The 22,148-nt window shown below is 36.5% G+C and overlaps 4 protein-coding genes and 1 pseudogene across 4 annotated transcripts; 1 reads left to right on the forward strand and 4 right to left on the reverse strand.

Moving 5' to 3' along the window:
* Window positions 1-1,604: 1,604 nt before the first annotated feature.
* On the reverse strand, window positions 1,605-4,103 carry LOC107867084 (subtilisin-like protease). Its single transcript, XM_016713201.2, has one exon. The coding sequence runs from the start codon at window positions 4,057-4,059 to the stop codon at window positions 1,831-1,833; it is 2,229 nt and encodes a 742-aa protein (XP_016568687.1). The 5' UTR covers window positions 4,060-4,103; the 3' UTR covers window positions 1,605-1,830.
* A 1,147-nt stretch (window positions 4,104-5,250) lies between these two features.
* Window positions 5,251-10,892, reverse strand: LOC107867073 (protein OPAQUE10). Its single transcript, XM_016713189.2, has 8 exons — window positions 10,588-10,892; window positions 9,850-9,941; window positions 7,852-7,990; window positions 7,614-7,745; window positions 7,293-7,442; window positions 5,997-7,178; window positions 5,717-5,886; window positions 5,251-5,621 (listed from the first exon to the last, which is right to left on the reverse strand). Exons 1-8 carry the CDS (start codon window positions 10,663-10,665, stop codon window positions 5,468-5,470), a joined length of 2,097 nt encoding a protein of 698 aa, XP_016568675.1. The 5' UTR covers window positions 10,666-10,892; the 3' UTR covers window positions 5,251-5,467.
* Window positions 10,893-14,739: 3,847 nt separating this feature from the next.
* LOC107867066 lies at window positions 14,740-15,446 on the forward strand. The gene has a single exon (XM_016713177.2). The coding sequence runs from the start codon at window positions 14,740-14,742 to the stop codon at window positions 15,298-15,300; it is 561 nt and encodes a 186-aa protein (XP_016568663.1). The 3' UTR covers window positions 15,301-15,446.
* Window positions 15,433-17,661, reverse strand: LOC107867062 (annotated as a pseudogene).
* Window positions 17,662-19,198: 1,537 nt separating this feature from the next.
* LOC107867056 (subtilisin-like protease) lies at window positions 19,199-21,920 on the reverse strand. Its single transcript, XM_016713156.2, has one exon. It carries the CDS (start codon window positions 21,785-21,787, stop codon window positions 19,511-19,513), a length of 2,277 nt encoding a protein of 758 aa, XP_016568642.1. The 5' UTR covers window positions 21,788-21,920; the 3' UTR covers window positions 19,199-19,510.
* Window positions 21,921-22,148: the final 228 nt, after the last annotated feature.

The raw sequence follows: 22,148 nt of genomic DNA on the forward strand, positions 1-22,148 counted from the left end.
GAACTTCAAATTTATAGAGATGATAGGATATAATTTACCTAATATGTTCACATCTCTTATTAATTTGATTTCCTTGAATGAATTTTCACATTTTGTAAAATATTTGTTCATATCTATCACAACATTTTATCAATAGTTCTATTTCTTTATCGTTGAATGGATTTCCAGATCTGCAATATATATGTTCTCATTTGTCACACTTGTCTCCTTCAATAATTTTATTTCTTTAGTTGAATGAATTTGCGCATAGTCTGTGCCAAAATGCTCTTATGGCTCTTGAAAATTTTTCCAAGTCTGCAAGATGATAAATAGAAGTGATAAAATTAGTCCATGAAATCATAATAAGTCCAATTCGTTTAAGTTTGTATTGATTATTGACCCACACATTTATTAGCTCAGTTCTTTTCAGTCCATCAAAATTTATTTTGAAATCTAGCCCAAATTAATTTGTCATATAGGACGCGTGCATCTCGCACGATTTGCTATATACGACGTATGTGTTTACTTGTTTAATTTTATGATTGTTTAAGTATCAACTTATGTACACCCATAAAAGGTGAAAGTTTTGTGAGTACACTAAGCTTAAAGTTTTTCTATTAATACATTTTGCTGGCAGTCCGTGAGATCTATCGCCTTTTATTAATTTTTCAAATATAGTTGAATGTATATTCAGATTTTGTAATGTAAATATTTTCATCTGTCGCCTTTTATTAATTTTATTTCCTTACTTGAATGTATATCCAGAATTTGAAACGTGATATTCTAATCTATCACGTTTTATTAATTTTATTTCGTTACTTGAATGTATGTCCATTTTTTTTGTAGTGCAGATGTTCATATTTATCACCTTTTATCAATTTCATTTCCTTTATTCATTGCATTTCAGATTTTATAATATAAATATATCTATACTTGTGGCCTAAAAAAGATATTTTTAAAACAAAAAGAAGTTCATCTAAAGGTAGAAAAATATTCTTCTCAATGGAAGTCATTTTAGTTGTAACTATCTTTTTTTTCCCATCCGGCACCCGGTATTCAATATCAATATTAGAACCCGACTAATCAAGATTTATGCCAGGAAGTCCCACTATGGTGCTTAAAGCGCTCCCTTCTAAAGGCAACTCAATACAGAAGGCTCGAACCCAAAACCTCGTAACCTTTCACTCTATATTATTTGCTTCAATTAACATCTCTAGATAATATTATTATCATAATATTTACCAATATCATTACTACTTGGGAGTCATGAACATGTATGACGATTCTACGTGGTATATAACAGCTAATCTTAAAGTTTTATACATTGTTTGTTTAACCAGAATTCATTAGATGATGATTAAGAAAGAGTAACAATACACTAGCTTTTCCCCTTCAATTAAAGACTAGTAACTTTTTTTTTTTAATATAAATGTGGTGTCTGGGTCAGTTTTTTTTAATATAAATGTGGTATCTGGGTCAGTTTTAACACAAGTAACTTTTTTTTTTTTTGGGATAAATGTGGTGTCTGGGTCAGTTTTAACACACCTTGACTAATTCCACGGGACTCTATCCATAAAGACTTTCTTTTTTTGCCTTTGCACGTGGAAATGTTGAAATGCAAAGGATTTCATATCAAATAGAGTAAAGTCTTACTAAATTACAACAATTTTGTAGTTTTCAGCTATTCAGAATAACTGCAACCTACTATTATTACAGAAAGAAATGGCAGCTCGGTGTACTAAAGCTTGCGCAGGGTCCGGGGAAGGGAAGAAACAAACATAAAGATTGCTAGTCTGGGAAATGGCGATCAGAAGTCCAGTTCCAAAGCATATATCCCCTTTGTAAAGCCCCTTATTCCAATTTAACAGATATTGGACTTCTAACAACATACTTGTTAGAGATCCATGATATAGCTCCTTGAACAAAGCGGTCGGTGAGTATACCCGATTGGGTAAACGATATTGAATATGTTGCCTGCTGGTTTACTTGGGTGAAGACAAGGGTGGCGGGCTCAACAACTACATCGACTCCTTGAATTTGAGTGATATTAACAGTGAAAGTTGAGCTTGCATCACCAACGTTTGTAACTGTTCTTGTATAATTCTGAGTCTCGGGGCCAAGTATAATGGAGAAAGAAGGATAGTTCAGTTCTGCCTCAGATATACTTGTTAGTTGCGAGCACTTGACAGTTTGTTGCGCAATGAGTTCAATATCTTTTTCTCTGTAGCCAAGACCACATAGATACTGAATGTAGTTCTCCACCTTGATGTCATAAATAAGCCCCGGATGATTTGCTTTTGATGGATTTACTTGACCGGCACCAGTGGCAAATATATCAGCTGGTAGATCCCTTTGATCAAGGATGGGCTGTCCTTGAAGATTGTGTTGATCAGCTGTAGTCATTATCGCGGATTTAATAGCAGCTGGTGACCAATCAGGGTGTGCACTTTTAAGCAATGCAACAATGCCACTAAGATGAGGACAAGACATTGAGGTTCCTGAGATGATGTTAAATGTCAAATCAGTGCCAGTTTTGTTCTCCACCGAGACAGGCCATGCAGCAAGGATGTTCACTCCAGGACCGATAATGTCCGGTTTGACTATGCCTGGACTTGCCAAGTTAGGACCCCTGGAGGAAAAAGATGATACAGCTGGTGCATTGTTAAAGTTTATTTTCGTGCCTTGAAAAAAGATTCCTGCCAAGGGCGTGGAGGTTGAGTTTATGTAGGCTTTGATCTTTTCTCCAGCGGTATAACCCACGTGTGCTGCAGGAAGAACATGAGGATCAGAGAACGTGCCATCTCCGTCAATCTCTAGATTGACAAGAATCATGGCAGCACCACCGGCATCCTTTACTGTCTGGCTTTTTTCAAGTCTTGCTACATCGCCACCTCTGTCACAAACGACAACCTTGCCTTTGACATCAGTGTTATTAAGGGATCCTGATGAACAGAGTGCAGCCTCTTCATCGGATCGGCCTGGGTATACCAAGGGCAATAAATTATGAGGAAAATTTGCGGGCTGAAAAGCCGATTCACCATCATATTGTTCTCCATTTCCTAGCATAGCTGTTGCCACTATCTTCCTATCATGGGTGCTAGCGCCAACGGTGAGAATCCAAGGGGCCTCATTAGATAATGTAGAATTTAATGGACCCTCATTACCAGCAGAAGCGCTCACGAAGATACCTTTTTGGATTGCAGCAAAAGCCCCAGTGGCAATACTATCATAATAAAAAGGATCGGAATATCCACCAAGGGAGAGAGATAGCACGTCAACACCGTCTTCTATTGCAGCATCTATTGCAGCCAATATATCAACATCTGAACAACCATCTGAACACACCTTGTACATGGCAATGTGAGCAAGAGGGGCCATACCGGCTGCTGTGCCATTGGCATTGCCAAACAAATTTGCGTCATCGACAAAGTTACCAGCTGCGGTACTTGAAGTATGCGTGCCATGACCTTCCTCATCAAATGGTGGATTACTTGAACCACTCACAAAATTCCTCGCGCCAATGAGCTTCTTGTTACACGTCACATTTCCTGTGAACTCACATTTCCCTTTCCATTTTGCCGGTGGAGATGACATGTTATCATCACAAAAAGATGGATGTCCCGGAGTAATCCCAGTGTCCAAAACCCCAATAATCACTCCCTTACCATAATTTGATCCTCGCCAAAACCCCATATTCCGGTACAACCCCAAAAAGTTTGGAGTATCCGTTGTATGCAAAGCTAAAATCTTCTCAACCCTCGCGGACACAAAACCATCTTTCTTTTCCATTGCTTTTACCTCCTCAGTTGATAATCTGGCTGCAAAGCCAGTGGCCACATGGTGATAGGAATGAATAATGCGCGATGGCTCCCCTGTTCCGGCAAACTCATCCGGTAAAAAGGAGTTATAGTAGCTTTCTAGATCACCCGAGTTAGCAGGTACTTGGGCATCTGGCTTATTTACATGGACAAGGTAAGTATGCAAATCGGTTGAACGTTGCGCAATTGTCAATTGGAAACTCAACAAGAACGCAACAGAGAAAATAAAAATGCAAGTCATTGTTGATCTTCGTATCATCATTAACACCTAGAGAAATGTTTGCTTTATGGATGATCTAAACTTACTTTGAGGAACATGTTATATATACTATGAACAGAGGTGAAAAATGTGATAAACTAATATAGGGAAACAAAAACATAGGTAATTTCTAAGAGAGCCGGCTAAGAAACAAAGTTGTATCTAATGATAAAGAGAGAAACATCATTAAGAGTATATGAATTAAGTAAGCCAGATTATTGGATTTTTGGGGAAACCATAATTGATATTGTCACCAAAGGTGATAATTCTGATGTTTCTGGATATTTCTCAACCCCAACATTGTCCGGCAGGGAAGTGAACTAGTAAAGTTGCCTCCACAGGATCAGGAGGTTACGGGTTCAAGCCGTGAAAACAACCTCTGGCAGACATGCAAGATAAGGCTTACAACAGACTCTTGTGGTCCGGCACTTCCCTCGATCCCGCTCATAGCGGTGGATTTATTGCACCGGGTTGTCCTTTTAACATAGTCCAGCAGGATTTTCTGATTGTAGTCAGTCATGTATAGATATTGTGGATTATTCATTTAGTGAGTTGCTTAAATTGTTATTAGCTCACTTGTAATCATCTGAGAGTAGTAACTTATGACACAAAGAACGGGGTTGCCAGTATTTCCTTCCTGGAATTTGATACTAAGTTTGAAATTACACCAACATACAATGTAATTCCGCAAATGAAGTTTGGAGAGGGTAATGCATATGCAGCCTTACCTTACCCCTGCCTTGTGAAGGTAGAAAAATTGTTTAGACAAATAAATTTAAAACTATTGACTTATGAGACACAATTCTTGATTAAATATGGCCAAATTAGTAGGAGAATTGGTTTTTTCTTAGTGTGAGGACTCTTCAAGGAATTAAGGATGTAAACAATTAACATCATCACCATTCCCTCCATACTAAATTGAAAATATTTATTACAAGGGTACTAATCAGGACAATAAAGATGAATTTTGGTAAAAGAAATAGTAATGATAATGTTGTCTGTTGAGCCAAGGTCTTCCGAAAACAGCCACTACTTCCTCGAGGTGGAGGTAAAGTCTATATACACCCTACCCTCTCCAGACGCCTTTTCGGAACTACACTGGCTTCTTTTGTTGTTGTTGTTGTAATGTTGTCTGCTACTAGTATGTTAGGGGTAATTAGTTACGTGGATGGACCCTCAAAATTGAGTAAAAAATTGAGTAAAAAAGAGAAATAAATAAATAGTAGCTGTTTGCTTTTCTTTTTTATAATCTTTTAACAGCATAGGTAAACCTAAATAACTTACCATTCAATATGCTGTTAATGTATGAACTAACCTCATATGCTTATTCTACAGTAAAATAAAATGACATGGGCTTAACTAACATATGAAAAAACAGCCCTGCTTCTTACAAGTCTCAAAAATGCAGAACCTAATTCTTGAACTTGAGTTTCTCAGAAGGATATATACTATCTACTCGACGCCCATTTTGTACATGCCCATACGAGAAGTCTCTGCCGCGTAACTTCTTACTTTGAGTTCGTCTGCTGTTGGGTTCACTGCTTTCCTCTTTGTTCCTTCTACGGCTGTTATGCAAATGGCACAAGATATATTGGTGACCAAAAGAGGGAAAGGAAAAACAAATGAAATAGAGGAAAGTTAAGGAGTGTGAAATACAAACCTGAAATGCAGCAACAGATACAAAACTCCAACAAGTGCAGTGCCACTAGCAACTGTTTTCAGCAATGGCCTCTTACGACGTTTGTCTTTTAATTCACTAGCATCTGTTTCTTGACTTCCCTTTGAAGAGTTCTGTTCCAACACATGTGAAACTTTATGCTTTCTGTCATCCTATTTAACAAGTAAAGGAAAAATGTCAACGTGATTGAAAGGTGAATTCTTGAAATTCTGATGGAAAATGAGTTGGGAGTTCAAGAAAATTCACAATGACGAATACTTACATCATCTCTTGGAGATGTTGGTTCACATACTTCACTTGCATCACCTGAACTGTTGATGGAGCAGGAACAAGGGTGCCCTTTTTCAATATGTTCACAACAACTTGTAGAAATAATAGAATTCCGATCCATGTTAACACCATCCAAAGTCATGGATGGTTCATATGTACTACTGACTACCTCAGAAACAAATTTCAGATACTGTGGATCACCATCACTTCCTTCACTTCCGTCAACTAAAGACACATTCTTAAGATTATTTCTACATGCTGCAGTATCAAGACGAATCAAATTTTTACTTTCATCTGTATCAAAGTAATTTGAGCCATTTCTGTGCAATGAAACAAATTTATCTGTAAGAGGCTGTGTGGAAGCAGATAGTAATTCATCTGAACAGGAATATGTGAGCTCACTGAGACTGTAAGAACTTTTAGGCTTTCCTACAGATGGTTCTTTAGTATCATGAGAACTGAGTTCATTAGTTGCAACATTCCATGCTTTATGACTTGCAGATGAATCCTTATGCTGCCGATCGGCCTCATTCTCCAGCAAGGAACCAGATGTTTCTTCTGTTAAACATTCATCTGCATCAAATTGATAATCAAAATCCAAAGCCTGCACCCGACATAGCAAAGAGCTCATGCTAGTGGTTGATGAAACCTCTGCATCTTCATTATCAGAATATTTATGCTGATGTCCATTCTGGAAAGTCCGTTCACCAGAATTTGGTCCATCAGACTCCATTGCCATAAAAAAGTTCAAAATATTTTCTTCACCTCTCCGCAGGACAGGCGTACTACCATCAGTTCCACCAATAATTGAATCTGAGAATGATAAGTAGTTGGAAATACAACTACCTTCCATTTCGTTGTCATACACAGAATCTCCAACAACTGACGCATCATTTTCCACATTAAGGTCACTATAATCAAAGTGTATCCTATCATTGGCTCTAATATATTTCCTTCCGTTTCCTCGAGAAGTTCTGTTTTTCTCTCTTCCATTCTTACCAACAGCTGAATATTCGCCAAAAGAATTGTCTACATCTGAATCTGTGGCATTATCATCTTCAAGTTGATTCATAGATGAGCAACAAGATTCTTCTCCCACAAACTTGCTCTCGGCCTCGTCAGACTCTTCAGATGAAGAATCATAGTTTGCTTCAGATTCTGAGATTTTATTTCTCTATAGCATAAATGAGGATACATTAGCATCTCTAAGATAAGAGTACAAATATTTTTATTATAAGGAGAAAGAAAAGAGTGTAGTATTTCTAACTAATGGTGCATCTAACCATACCTCCATAAGTTTTGATCTTGTTTCTTTATAGGAGTAATAACCAGAAGAACTTGAAAGGCTGCTCTGTGATGTCTCCAAGCTCCTTCGAATGCCACCCACCATATTTTTTGGCATGGCTACCGTATAGGTCACCGAGTCGAAGTCAGGAACCTAAGGGTTGCAAACAGGTTTATAGCAGTAAGTAAAGGAAGTACAAAAGTTCTAATAGCAACCCAGAGAAAATAATAACCAGCCAATGAAGCAGAACTTCTTCAGAAGAAAATGAACAGAGTTACTTGATTAAAAAAGGGAAGCAAACAGTGTTTGCAAGAAAATTTTTACCTTCAATTGTTTGGAACGGGCCTTATTTGAGAGTGCCCTTAAGCAAATGCAAACTTTCCGAATGTTCTTTTTCTCAACAACATCTGACGGGGAGAAGAGATCGATACCATTTAATCCCAGTATTTTGCAGATCTGCCAAAATCAGGGATTATTGTCGGTCTCACTAAAAGTTTTTCTCCTCATAACTAGCAGTATCATTATTTTGCCGTTGAAATAGAGCCAAATCAAAAGAACTTACCTTTAAAAATGAGTCAACGTTAGAATAAGGCAAATATCTTCCACTGCATCTCCGCGAACCAAGTGGTTCGTACTTCATATGTCTTAGCTCTCCACACTTTGCCAAAAGCATATTCCATAGTATTTTGGAGACTTCAAACCTACAAAGGTTATCTCTTTCAGATGTTAAAATACAAGGCCATATCCCTCTGGTAAACTGCAACATTCTTCAGAATATACAGTGATCTTATACCCAGATAAGTAAAGATCAGAATGTACATCCAACAAAAGGTGCAAGTGGACAAAATAAGAGAAAGTAGTTTGAAATGGTTGGGTCATATCCTACGTACGTCTTCAAATGTATTAATCCATATTTGTCACATGATGGTCATTGGAGGTGTTAAAAGCAGTAGGTAGACCAAAATCCATTGACAGAGGTTGTTCCGAAAGGCTTATAAAATCTCTTTCAACTTATGCAGACTTGAGTGAGAACATTAACACAATTAAAGCAAAATATATATATTGGCAATATCAACAAACTGGAATCATGATTCGATAATTGTTGTTGCACTTAAAATTAGACCTGGAGTTGTTAGTAGTTTTTTAGTTTGTTTGGGATATCTATGTTAGTGTAAGGATAAATGTGAGATTTAGAGAATTCCTGATTTAAGTACCTGTAGTTGCTTTAAAGTTGGAGCGAAACGGGGCAAAAAATAGGGCAGGGATTGGATAAAGTATTCAATTTAACTACTTTGGAAGTGAATCCCCAATCTTTGCTGTATCATTGCAGCTTTGATGGTTCCTAAATTCCCATACAGTAAGAACCATTGATTCTTAGGTGAAGTAATACAATGGCTGGTAGACAAGGGGCAACGGCTAGTACAGGTGTAAGGGTTAATTAAGCAAGCATGGATTAACACTTCTCTACACCACATAGAATCTCAATTTTTCAGGGGCACACAATATGATGGAATCGGAGCCCCTCCATTGGGTAAAATGAAGAAATAAATGCTAATGTTCCCCTTGTTGTTTTCCTAATATTGGTTGTTGTCTTGTTGAAGATATAGGAAGCAAGAGAATGTTTCAACTCAACAAGGAGAACTTCAAGAGCTTAAAGGTTTACCTCGTGTCATTTGTGCTTTTGAGGTAAGGAAGACTGACCATTAGTATAGATAGAAAGATGGTCTTTGATAGAACATAAAGAATATCACACACTTCCAAGTGTACAAACATGATTTTAACACCAAATTCGATAATTAATAAATAGATTTTTATTTATATATTGGTAGAAAGAAAAGGCTTGAAAGAAGTTTCAGTTTTGATCCCAATACAAGAAAATGTAACAAAGTAAGGGCAAAAGGAATACAACGTCACCAAAATCTCAGTGTTTGTTAGTTTATGCCCACTAACTGCAATTAAGCTTTTCCCCATCAAACACAGCATTGACTAACCAAAGTGGATACAGGCAAACATCAAACTAAGCCGAAAAGTGGAAAAGGAAAATGCAGCGAGGCTCAAAATGTGTTGAGCGCTTCTCCTCACTAGATACACACTTCAGTGTCTTCATCAAAGTTCTAGGACATACTTTTCCTTTCCAATGAACCTCTTATGAAGAGGCGACACTAGACAATTGATATTTCACTTAATCATAATTTTTTTTTCTATTTCTTTGTTTATATATTTGTAATTCATGCTTATAACTATAAGTTCTGAACTAAACATATATATTTGTATTTTTCTCATTTTTCAATAAAGCTCAAGCTTTATTTGCGCTTAACGACTCAACAGACCTTAGAGCATTTTGCACTTTTCACTTTGTTAAAATGAAACAGTGTCAAGGTGCAAGAACTAGTAGAACAATAAGCCACAACAGTATTAACAATGGAATACACTTCATTCTTCTACAATAAAATAGCAAAACGTTTGGAAAACCTCAATTGAGAAAGAAAAAAAAAGTGATCATTTTTTACCTGACCACAGAACATAAGAAAAGACAATGGAAAAAGGGGGAAAAACTTACAAAAGATCCCCATCTGCAAGCAAATCAGATATGTCTATGTGCTCATCCAACCTCATGTTCAGTACTTCCCCAAGCCATATTCTTGTTTGAGTCTGAAATATACATCCTAATCAACATTAAAATAAAACACATCCCGGAGCACTAAAGCACCCATTGCGCACAGGGTCCAAGGAAAGACCAAAACCACAAGTATTTATCCAACACAAGCCTTACCCTGCATTATGCAAGAGACTGTTTCACAGCTTGAACAGTTAACTTCTAGATCACATGACAACAACTTTATTAACAACACAGGAAAACTAACCACGAATCCAAAAAAAAATAAAAATCCGATGCACTAACGCTCCCACAGTGCACAGGGTCCAAGGAAAGACCATCCACAACAATATATTACCCTGCATTTCTGCAAGAGACTATTTCACAGCTTGAACCCTTGCCTCTAGGTCACGTGACACCAACTTTATTAATAAAATAGTAAAACTAACCACCAATTCAAAAAAAAAAAAAAAAGAGGATCATGATGTATTAAAACTCCCGCTATGCATATTGTCCAAGTAAAACACCAAACAACAACAATTTACGATACACAACCTTACCCTACATTTCTACAAGAGACTGTTTCTACAACTTAACCCACAAGCTTCACGTCACATGACAATAACTTTACGTATAACACAATAAAATTAACCAAGAATTGAAAAAAAAAAAAAAAAAAAAGAGGGGTGGTGGTGGTTTGACCTGCAAGAAGACATCATCGAGTTCTCTAAAATTAGATTCAGCGAAGGATCTAGATAAATCGCCGTTGTAACCACCCATTCTTTCGAATTAATGTACTTCAATAAGTAAATTTAGGAAGTGAATTCAGTTCCTAGCTTCCACTTTACATAAGTGAATTCAGTTCCCTAAGTCACAGTAGCATATTTTAAAATTCAAATTTAGCTATTTTTTCACATTAAATGTTGAAATTTAATGTGAGGATGGAAGAGCAGACGCGTATTTAAATTTAGGGCAGATAAATAGTAAACAGTTCGTGTGGACTGTGTTTTACTTTTTTAGGTTTGTTGTAAATGTCAGATGAAAACAAAAAGAAAATTCTGTCACTTTTTGTTTTTTTTCTCCCTTTTTTCTGTTTGAATTTGGACACGTATATATTTGTTAAAAGGATGCAGATAATATTAATAAATATTGATAATAAAAAAAAATATGGAGTACTATATAGGTAATGTTAATAAATTTGCGTGTAATGCCCAACTGTAAATGTGGAAGGAAGATGTACACGCTAAATTTGATAAACTATTACTTATGTTTGACCTTGGACAAGTAAACTCCATAAGGCAGGTGTAATACATAGAGTTAATCTAACTGAGCATATATATCTAATCCGATGTTTTGTTTGCTCAGTCATGATTTGGACTCGTGTCATGAATGATATAATTTTATTTTATTTTCAATTCATCGGAGCATAAAGAACTATTTAAGTTTACATGTTTAATATACAAATAATTTAGACTGTATAGTGCGAAGGAAGAATATAGCAAGTTTTATCAAAATTATTTCCTTACAATAATAGTCGTACCACAGTAGAGTTATCTAAAGGGAAAATGATACTGGCTCGCTCAAGTATGGCCTATAGACATTTTATGTCCCGTCAGTCTGTAGCATCCTGTACTTTCAGGCTAGAATTTAGACCGTCGTTTCTACGCGTATAGATCCAAACTAGATAATTCCTTGTTAATATATGTGTGGTTATCAATCTTTTAGTGTGGGAATACCTTTGAATATGAATTGAGGTCACAAAAATCCCCTAACTCTAAGATGAGTTGAAAACATTTCTAGCGATTAAGTTTCAATGGACATTTAAACTTGGGTCAACTTCCATCGACCATAACTCCTTGTATATATCGAATTAGAGGGCCTACTATATATCAAATGAAAGTTCTTCGAAGTAACTTTCCAACGATATCAATTTCGCCAAAATTCGATACCCGAACGAAAAGTTACAGTTATTTTCGTGAGAGAGGCAGTAGCTGCACGCGATTAGCGTGCGACGCACGCTCCGTCACACTCACCTAATTTTCAGGTTCTGTTTTCGCTTTTTTAAGGACAATTTGAATCTTTACCTCACCTAAGGTCTGTCCATAACATAAGATTCACACCCCAAAAGCAGAATATACTCCATAATTCCATTTTTCCTCTCAAATTAAAACCCTAAATCATTTCCCTCAAGATCAAGAATCAAGATCTTTTAAGTTCAAGACTCCAAGAAAAGGGTCAAGATCCGGGTTCCATCTATCAAGATCTAGGTTCCATCTTTCAACTATTATAGTCTAAGGTACGTGGGGTTCATCTTAAAAAACTACATAGGCTTGTTGAATCTCCTAATATGATTTAAAGATTATCAAGCATGAATTTTAAAGGAGTTTTGGAACTTATTCTTTAAATTTCGCATTTTGGATGTTTTGATAATATTATTGTTTTGGCCTTTAGGCCTTTCCCCTTTAAATTGATTTACATCTATATGTATATGTATGAATTTGAAGATTGTTTTGAGAGCACCAATTATGAAACCCCTCTCTTGTGATGAACTAAAGTTTATGATCTTGTCGGGAAAGAGTTAAAAGGCATTTTTTATGTTTTGAAAGTAGTTTTCTCAATATTAATGTATTTAAACATGATTTAGAGATAATGAGAGGGTGTTTCTTGATATAATGTGTCTGTTTTAAAGAGAAAGAATTGCATGTGATTGAGAATTTTGACATGACCACCTTGTGTATTTGAAATGTTGAAAAAGAGAGTTTCTTGCATATGTTTACATGAGCTTTAAGAAAGAGTTCTTTGAAATGATTTATTGATATGGTGGTCCCAGACTTACGTTTTGAAACAGAGATTATAATTTGCTATAAATAGCTCAGAGAATGTGACTTACAAGTCAATGATATGACGATACCATATAAATTTATGCCATAACAGAACTAGAGTCTTCAGAGTCTGATTTCAAAGATTGTATGTTGTAAAGAATTAAAAATGGGCTTAAAGAGGGTTAGGTAGTTACCCGAAGAGGGCACGAGCCAAACGACTCATAGCCTAAAAATCGTGTTTCGCTGATACGGGTATGTTACTTTTGTACGCTGGCGACGGCCCTGTGGCGTAGTAGAGATTCAGAGACTCCGACCCTGACGGCAAACTTGGATTGGGGGTTTGGCTGCCGAGTTAAGGGAAGATTCCATATAGCCCATGGAATTACAGAATTGTAGGGAATACCACCTAGTGCAGAAGTAAAACAAAGAGTGTCACAGAGTTCAGATGATTTTATAGAGTCCTTTAAAAATGCCTATGCGATTCTTACTATGTGACATATTTATGAACTGTTTTTAAATTGCTCTCATATATGTTAAATATCAATTATTATTTTGGATTTGCTCTGTGTACCAGTACAATTGTATTGACCTCCTACTTTTCAGAGTCTGAGGCTTAAATCTAGAGGTCCAGCTAAGCAGTAGAGATTTCAGAGAGAAAAGACTGTGCAGTGGTGAGCCTTCTTTATTCCAGAAGGCCTGATTATTTCAGACTATGACATTCATTTTGTTTTTAGGTCTACTGGGGGCCTTTTCCCAAATTTAGATAATTGTCATTTATCATGTCTTAGAAATTTCATAGACGGGTTCAGATATTGTCTAGCTGTTGATGGGTTTTACTACTTTCCATCTATAAATTGAAATCAGAATGACCATGATTCTGTATTATATTTCATTCCACATCTTTTTTTATTATATATATGTTGTGCATGACTACCAGATAAAAAGGGACGTCCGGACCTTTATGATTCAGGATGCTCATCATAGTCAGGCCCTCGGTTCGGGTCGTGACACAGTCAAACTAATGTCACTGAATGATCATTGGGTCATTTTCAGCCTTTTCAATTTGGGTCATTCAACTTTTTAGTTTTTTTTTTTTTGCTACAAATTTTTTAACTGAAAAATATTTTTCTTTTTCTTGGATTGTTTAAAAATAATAATTAAATATAATTATATAAAAATGATATAATTGTTATATAAAATATATATTTATATAAGATTTATGTATAGAAATTGTATAATTCTATTAAATATGTATGCGTATAAAAAATATATAAAAATTTGTGTAGAATGTGTATAAAAATTATATAATTGTTGTATAAAATGTGTAAAAAATTGTATAATTATTATATAAATTGTGTATAAAACTGTATAATTTTTATATAGAATATGTATATATATAAGATATGTATATAAACTGTATAGAATGCGTATAGAATAAGCTAGCAAATTGAAATAGCTAAAAAATGAAATTTAAATTTTATGATCATTTTTATGGAATTTATTTGAGTTGAAATGTCATTTCTCTATTTTCTCCTTGTAAAAGAGATTTAAGTAGGATTGGACGAATTTCTTAGCCCATTTAGAAGTGATGCTTAAGAACGCAACCTCTCTTGGACTGCTAGTGTTCACTAGTGTATGTAGTTTGAAGGAAAAAATGAACATACTTAATCGTAAGTACTAAATTATAAAAAATAATAATATTTTTATCAAATTATATTTTATAGCATATATATTTATATTTTTGTAATAACAATTTGTAAAAATATAAATTATATATCAAACAGTAAAAATTATATATATTTATAACAGTTTATAAAAATATAAAATACAACTTGTTATATTATATAATTACGACGCGTTGCTATGCCTATTTATGAAATTTGCCCTAGTTTGATTACAAGATTAGAGTAGCTTTCTTAACCTAAATTCGAAAGAAAGGATTGCTTTGTTATTTTCGGGTGATCGCTCGTTTCTTTCTCTTCAATTTAGGCCAAGCAAAGTAGATCATCAGTTGCTTGCCCTTGGTTGTGATATGCAGTCAAACAGCAAAGATCTGCTTCGTTTGGAGGCTGAAGCCTTGTCCTTGGAATCAAAACTTGTCTTTTGCAGTAGAGATGGCGGATCTGAATCCCTAAATTTAAAACCTGACCTTTGTAATAAGAAGCCCGAAATTTCTTCTGTACCCAAAAGCCAAGTTCTAACAAAGGTGAAGGATTTTTTGGGTGTGTTTTTGGAAAATACTAGAAAAGTGGAGCTTGAAGCGAAGAAGAATCCTGAGAAATATGATATTGAAGCTCTTACGGGTGAAGAATCTGAATACATAGAGATGGACTTAATGTTGGGCGTCGCTGAGCTTCACACACAGGAGGCTGTTTCAGCTGCTGAATCCGCAATAGCAACTGACCAACCAGCAATCAATCTGCCCAGCAGTGACAACGAGACAGAATCTGAAGACAGTAGCAGTGAGGATGACAGCACCAGCAAAAGTGCTGCTGATGATGTAGCTTCTTCTCTAGGAAAAGAATCTAAGCCGAAAGCACTGAAGAGGAAGCGACATTCGGTAAACTCACCTAACATAGTTGAGCTTTCTTAGCGCTGAGGACATCAAATTACACTAGTTTTTTTTGTGAGAAATTTAGAACGGTGTGTTTCTCTACCATGTTCCCATAAAACTTGTTTTAGATTTATCGTTTTGTTTCACAAAAAAAAAAAAAAAAAAAAAAAATTATTCCAATTTAACAGAGATTGGGCTTCTAACAACATACTTATTAGAGATCCATGATATAGCTCCTTGAACAAAATGGCCAGTAATGCCACCTATTTGAGTAAAGGAAACTGAATAAGTTGCATGTTGGTTCACCTTGGTGAATACAAGTGTGGTTGGCTCAACAACTATATTGACTCCTTGAACTTGAGTGATGTTAACGACGTAAGTTGAGCTTGCTTCACCAACATTTGTAACTATCCTTGTGTAATTTTGCGACTCTGGTCCTAGTGTGATGGAGAAAGAAGGATAGTTTAGTTCTGCCTCGGGTATACTTGATTGTAGCGAGCATTTGGTAGTTTGTTGCACAATGAGCTCGATTTGCTTATCTGTGTAGCCAAGGCCGCATAGATATCGAATGTAGTTATGCGGTTGGATGTCATAAATAAGTCCTGGATCACTTGCTTTCGATGCATTTATATGGCCAGCACCAATAGCAAAAATATCAGCAGGTAGATTCCTCTGATCAAGGATGGGCTGATCTTCAATGTTGAATTGATCAGCAGTAGTCATTATCGCAGATTTAATAGCAGCTGGTGACCAATCAGGGCGTGCACTTTTAAGCAAAGCCACAATGCCACTAAGGTGAGGACATGAGATTGAGGTACCCGAGACGATGTTAAATGCCAAATCGGTGCGAATTTTGTTCTCCACTGAAATGTGCGTTGCTGCAAGGATGTTTACTCCAGGACCTATAATGTCTGGTTTGTGTATGCCTGGACTTGCCAAGCTAGGACCCCTGGAGGAAAAAGATGATACAGATGGTGCGTTCTTAAAGCCTGTGCTAGTGCCTTTGAAAAGGATTCCCGCCGAGGGTGTGGAGGTTGAGTTTATGTAGGCTTTAATCAGTTCTCCTGTACTATAACCTACATTTGTTGTAGGGAGGACATCAACATAAGCTAACGTGCAATCTCCGTCAATCTCTAGATTGACAAGAACCATGGCAACACCACCTGCATCCCTTACAGTTTGCCCCTTCTCAAGTCTTGTTATACCACCTCCATTGTCACACACGACAACTTTGCCTTTGACATCAGTGCTATTCAACGATCCTGATGAACATAGGGCAGCCTCTTGATCTAACAAGCCAGGGTATACCAAGGGAAATAAGGCATGAGGAAAGTCTGTTGGGTGAAAAATTGATTCACCATCATATTCTTGTTCATTCCCTAGTATAATTGTTGCCACTATCTTCCTATCATGGGTGCTAGAGCCAACCGTGAGAATCCAAGGGGCCACATTTGCCAATGTAGCACTGAGTGGACCATCATTACCAGCAGAAGCGCTCATAAAGATACCCCTTTGGATTGCAGCAAAAGCGCCAATGGCCATACCATCATCATAAAAAGGAGCAGTATATCCACCAATGGAGAGAGAAAGCACATCAACACCATCGTCTATTGCAGCATCAATTGCAGCCAATGTGTCAATATCAGAACAACCAGAGTCTGAACACACCTTGTACATGGCAATGTGAGCAAGAGGGGCCATGCCGGCTGCTGTGCCATTGGCATTGCCAAACAAATTTGCATCATCAACAAAGTTCCCAGCAGCTACGCTAGAAGTAAGTGTGCCATAACGGTGAACTAGTTGAACCCTTGACAAAATTCCTCGCACGAATGAGCTTCTTGTTACAAGTTATGTTTTCACATTTCCCTTTCCATTTCGCTGGTGGAGGTGGCATGTTTTTATCACTAAAAGATGGATGACCTGGATTAATCCCAGTGTCAAGAAGTTCAATGATCACACCTTTACCATAATTTGACTCTTGCCAGAACCCCATATTTTGATACAACCCCAAAAAGTTTGGAGTATGTGTTGTATGCAAAGACAAAATCTTCTCAATCCTCGCGGACACAAAACCATCTTTCTTTTCCATGTCTTTTACCTCCTCAGCTGACAACCTAGCTGCAAAGCCAATGGCCACATGATGGTACGAGTGAATAATCCGCGATGGCTCCTCCGAACCAGCAGTTACCACCGGTAAAAAAGAGTTTTAGTACCTTTCCATATCAGCTAAATTAGCCACAACTTGCACATCAGGCTTATTTACATGAACAAGGTAAGTTTGGAAACCGGTCTGACATTGAGCAATAGTCAAATGAAAAATCAACAAGAGAGCAATAGAGAAGATAAAAATGCAAGTCATGGTTGATATTTCTATAAAGATTTGGTTATGGATGATCCGAACTTAAATGAACATGCTATTTATTCTAAGACGGAGCTTTCTAAGACAACCGGCTGACTGACAAAGCTGTTGTATTTTAGGATGAAGGGAGAAACTAATATCATAAGAAGATAGGAAGTAAACCAGAATGTTGGATTTTTAAAGATATCAGAGCTGTATTATTTATTTCATTGGCTGATTAAATTATTAGTTCAACCCTATTCATTTGGAAGCTTAGCTAAAATCCAATGAACAAATTCTAATATCAAACGTTAGCATTACTGAAAATCCAAAATTGGGAACTTATAGCTAGTTGTCGTTCTTGTAGATTATTGTAGCTCCTGACAAAGTTAGTGCAATAAATCCATTTAATATTATATTAGTACCTGTCCCTAAGTGAAGCTGATCTTGGATAGCCAGATAATGGTGTTAAGTAATTAGTAAACATCAATCTCAAATGTTTATCCACTAATTAATTATTTTATTGTAGCGTGTAGCTTTTGCACTATTATAAATAAGAGTACTAATTTTATTTTCGTGTTTTGAGATTTATGAGATTATGAGTGAATTAGCTCAGTTGGTCGATGTCATAAGATAAAGCCGGGGATCAATTGTTTTGATGGATTGACATGACCTACGAGCGTATGCAAATTAGTGGATACAATATGTGTTTGGTATATGAAGGAAAATAAGTCATTTTTTTTAGTGTTTGGTTGTCAAGAAAATTTTTTCTTTGAAACATGGAAAATGACTCATATGTTTAATCATAAATCATTTTACCTCGCAACTATATTAATCGTACTTGTAATTTTATATGATGGACCAACCAACACTTAAGCACAACTATCAATCTTTAATACTCAAAATTTCAGTAAAGACTATATATGCTTTGCCAACATTATTAAAAATCTTAGTAAATATTTGTCCAGTTAATCTTCTATTGCTGTATCAATTTTACTCAAAGCATCACTTTTCAAGAAATCAAATCCAGAACATTGTGATAAAGGACAAAATAATGTCCACAGGAATTCCAAAGTGCCAACCATATATATCTAAAAGTCAACTTCTGTTGCATCATGGCCAACTAAAATATTCATTTTGAATGGTTCGCTCCATGTTCTTTTTTAGTTTTTCTCCTTTTACACTCGAGCATATTTTATTCTCCATACTACTCTCTCCGTTTCGTATTAATTGAACTCTATGGACTTGGCACACCTATTAAGAAATCAATAAATAAAGATGTATTTTACATATTTAACTTATATGCATTTTAAAGTGCAATAATCAATGCAATGGTTAAACATTGTAATTTGGTACATATCACTCCGTCTCATTCATTACGTCTAAAACATTGAGTATTTATAATTGAAACTAGTAACAATCATTTAATTTTGGTTTTGAGAATTGAGATCACTCCTGTACTATTCAATACTTTTGAAATCTGTGGATGTATTTAGTATTCCTATCAAGGATAAAATGGAAAACATATGTAAAAAATACTCGTGATTTTAAAACTTGAACAATTAAATTGAAATAAACATTTTTAAAAAAAAGACGAACTAATACAAAACAGAAGGAATATTTTATTTGCCTTATTTTGAGTAAGCACGATTCTCCAGATCGAAAATCGTTGAAAATATGAGTTGCTTACATTTACTACGAAAAACATTGGTGTAGGATCACTTTTTGTATTGTTACAGAACATGAGTATGATTGTATTTACAAGAGAGAAAAATAACAAAATAATAGTATATGATTTTATTGCACATTAAAAAAGAACAGAAGAAGATACATTTATATTGAAAATAGTTTTATTGCAAATGAAAAATCTTGATCAATGTGTCACTGAGATCAGCTCCTCCATTTGTTTCTTCAGAAAGATAAAAACCGAACAGCGATTGGGCTCCTAACAATATGTTTTTCAGAAATCCATCTGAGAGATCCCTGACTAAAAGTGGAATTTGGTATAGTAGCCAAAGGTGTAAGTGTCACTTGATAGCTTAGTTTTTGTTTCACCTCTGAAAAAACAAGTGTAGTTGGTTCAACTTTCACATCAAGTCCAGGTGGTGAACCAATTTCAACTCTGTATGTTGAGTAGGCTTGTCCTACGTTCGTCACAGTTCTTGAATACACTTGAGCTGTTGAGTTGCCTGTGACTTTGATTGAAAACGATGGATAGTTTAACTCACCTTCTAAGATGCTAGTAATTTCCGAACAATTAGCTTTGCGCTGCAAAATGATTCCAACTTGTCTGTCGGTGTAATTTAGACCACATAAATAAGGTAAGTAATCAGATGTTTTTATGTCATATACAAGGCCAGGATCATTCGCTTTTGATGGATTAACGTGGCCTGCACCCGTGGCAAAGACATCGGCTGGAAGGTACGTCTCATCCTCGATTAAGTTGGATCTGAGGTTTAGAACATCGGCTGTTGTCATAATTGCTGACTTAATTGCAGCTGGAGACCAATCAGGGTGAGCGCTTTTTAGTAGTGCTGCAACGCCACTGAGATGAGGACAAGACATTGAGGTACCTGAGATCATGTTAAATCTAGAGTTGGTGTTTGTTTTGTTTTCCAAGGAAATATGCCAAGCTGCTAGTATGTTAACACCAGGACCGATAATGTCCGGTTTTAGAATTCCAGGACTAGCAAAATTTGGTCCCCTGGAAGAAAATCCAGCAACCACTGGAGCACGATCATCTCCGATTCTAGTTCCCTTGAATGCTATTGTCGCAGTAGGGATTAGTGTTGAGTTTATATACTCCTTGATTTTTAGACCATCTGCATAGCTAACATGTGTCACCGGAAGGACATGCGCCTCGGCCAATGTTGTGTTAGCAATGGCTTTTGTATTCATAAGAATCATGGCAGCGCCACCAGCTGCCTTCACAGCTTTCCCTTTATCAACTCGCGTCGTTATACCAACCTCACACAACACAATCTTTCCCACGACATTCGTGTTGTTCAGTGAAGCAGGGGTACAATATTTAGCATTTAAGTTACTAGCATTGTTTCCAGGATAGGCAAGAGGCAACAGTGTTGGAGGAAAGTCACTAGGTTGATAGGCTGATTCTCCATCAAGTTCTTGATTGTTCCCCAGTACGGCAGTGGCCTTGATTTTCCTGTCAATCGTGCTTGCACCAACTGTTAAAATCCAGGGTGCTTCATTAGATGTCGAAGAACTGGATGGCCCTGAATTTCCAGCAGCACAGCTTACAAAGATTCCCTTTTCCATAGCACTAAAGGCACCAAGTGCAATGTTGTCCTCATAGAAATTATTAGTTAGTTTACCAAGTGAAAGCGAAAGCACGTCGACTCCATCACTAATAGCCATATCCATTGCAGCCAAAGTGTCGCTCTCCGAGCAAGTGACAGCAGCGCACACTTTGTAAACTGCAATATGAGCAAGAGGTGCAACGCCCACGGCTGTGCCATTGGCATTGCCAAAAATGTTAGCACCAGGCACGAAACGTCCTGCAGCTGTACTAGCAGTATGCGTACCGTGCCCATTTTCGTCCCATGGTGTCCCGTTCCCCGAGGACCGGAAGTACCTCGCGCCAATGAGCTTGTTGTTACACTTTGTGACATTAAATTCACACTTACCCTTCCATTTAGCAGGGGGAGGTGGCATCCCATCGTCACTAAACGAAGGATGATCCGGGAAAATTCCCGAGTCAATGACTCCAATGATCACACCTTTCCCATAATTCGAGTCATTCCAGAACCCCATGTTCTGGTGCAACCCCAAGAAACTGGTACTATGTGTGGTGTACAAATCAAGTACCCTCTCGGGGCGCGCTGAAATAAATCCTTCCATTTTCTCCATTTGCTTTAGGTCATCCGGCGACAACTTAGCTGCAAATCCTGTTAGAACATTGCGATACGAATAGATCAAACGTGGTGCCTCACGAGCACTATCCGAGGTTGTTGCAGGCAAGAAAGAAAGATACCAGCTTTCTAAATCTTGATATCTTGTACCCCTATCGCCATCCGGAAACTCACAATGAACAATATAGACTTGTGAATTGCTTTGTTCTTGTTCTTCTTTAGGCCTTTGATATACAGGATGTTCAGTTGCATTAGTGGTAAATGGAAAGAACACACAAATAAGCCCAATTATAGTGACAATTAAACTGAATTGAGCCATGACAACTTTAGAAAAATGAATTTGGATTATATCTACAATGAAGGAACAACGTTAGAAAAAAAAATGATGTATCTGCTTAAGGATTTTGGTGAGTATTTTGGAATTTTGATTAAGGGTACATATAGTCATTGGAAGTATATTTTTATATTTGCAAGTCATAAGCCATATAGATATATGAAATAGTCATGCCTTGAGATTCTTGGATTAAATAAAAAATGGAAAGTGAATTGGTCATCAACACGGTAAAATAATTTGATTATATTTTAATTCTCTTTTATAATGAGATTGACATAGCAACATAGACACGAAGAAGTCAATCTACCATATACTTTCTCTCCATAAGTAATGTCCGAGTCAACTT

The sequence above is a fragment of the Capsicum annuum genome, chromosome 1 (assembly GCF_002878395.1).
Source record: "Capsicum annuum cultivar UCD-10X-F1 chromosome 1, UCD10Xv1.1, whole genome shotgun sequence".
Taxonomy (NCBI): domain Eukaryota; kingdom Viridiplantae; phylum Streptophyta; class Magnoliopsida; order Solanales; family Solanaceae; genus Capsicum; species Capsicum annuum.

What these genes read in the sequence shown, in the direction of transcription:
- LOC107867056 (XM_016713156.2), bottom strand. Translation starts at nt 21,787, where the DNA reads ATGGCTCAATTCAGTTTAATTGTCACTATAATTGGGCTTATTTGTGTG.
- LOC107867084 (XM_016713201.2), bottom strand. Translation starts at nt 4,059, where the DNA reads ATGATGATACGAAGATCAACAATGACTTGCATTTTTATTTTCTCTGTT.
- LOC107867073 (XM_016713189.2), bottom strand. Translation starts at nt 10,665, where the DNA reads ATGGGTGGTTACAACGGCGATTTATCTAGATCCTTCGCTGAATCTAAT. An exon ending in CTTGCAGATGGGGATCTTTT is followed by an intron (nt 7,991 to 9,849) that starts GTAAGTTTTTCC and finishes TAACCTTTGTAG; the next exon opens with GTTTGAAGTCTCCAAAATAC. An exon ending in CCCGTTCCAAACAATTGAAG is followed by an intron (nt 7,443 to 7,613) that starts GTAAAAATTTTC and finishes TGCAACCCTTAG; the next exon opens with GTTCCTGACTTCGACTCGGT.
- LOC107867066 (XM_016713177.2), top strand. Translation starts at nt 14,740, where the DNA reads ATGCAGTCAAACAGCAAAGATCTGCTTCGTTTGGAGGCTGAAGCCTTG.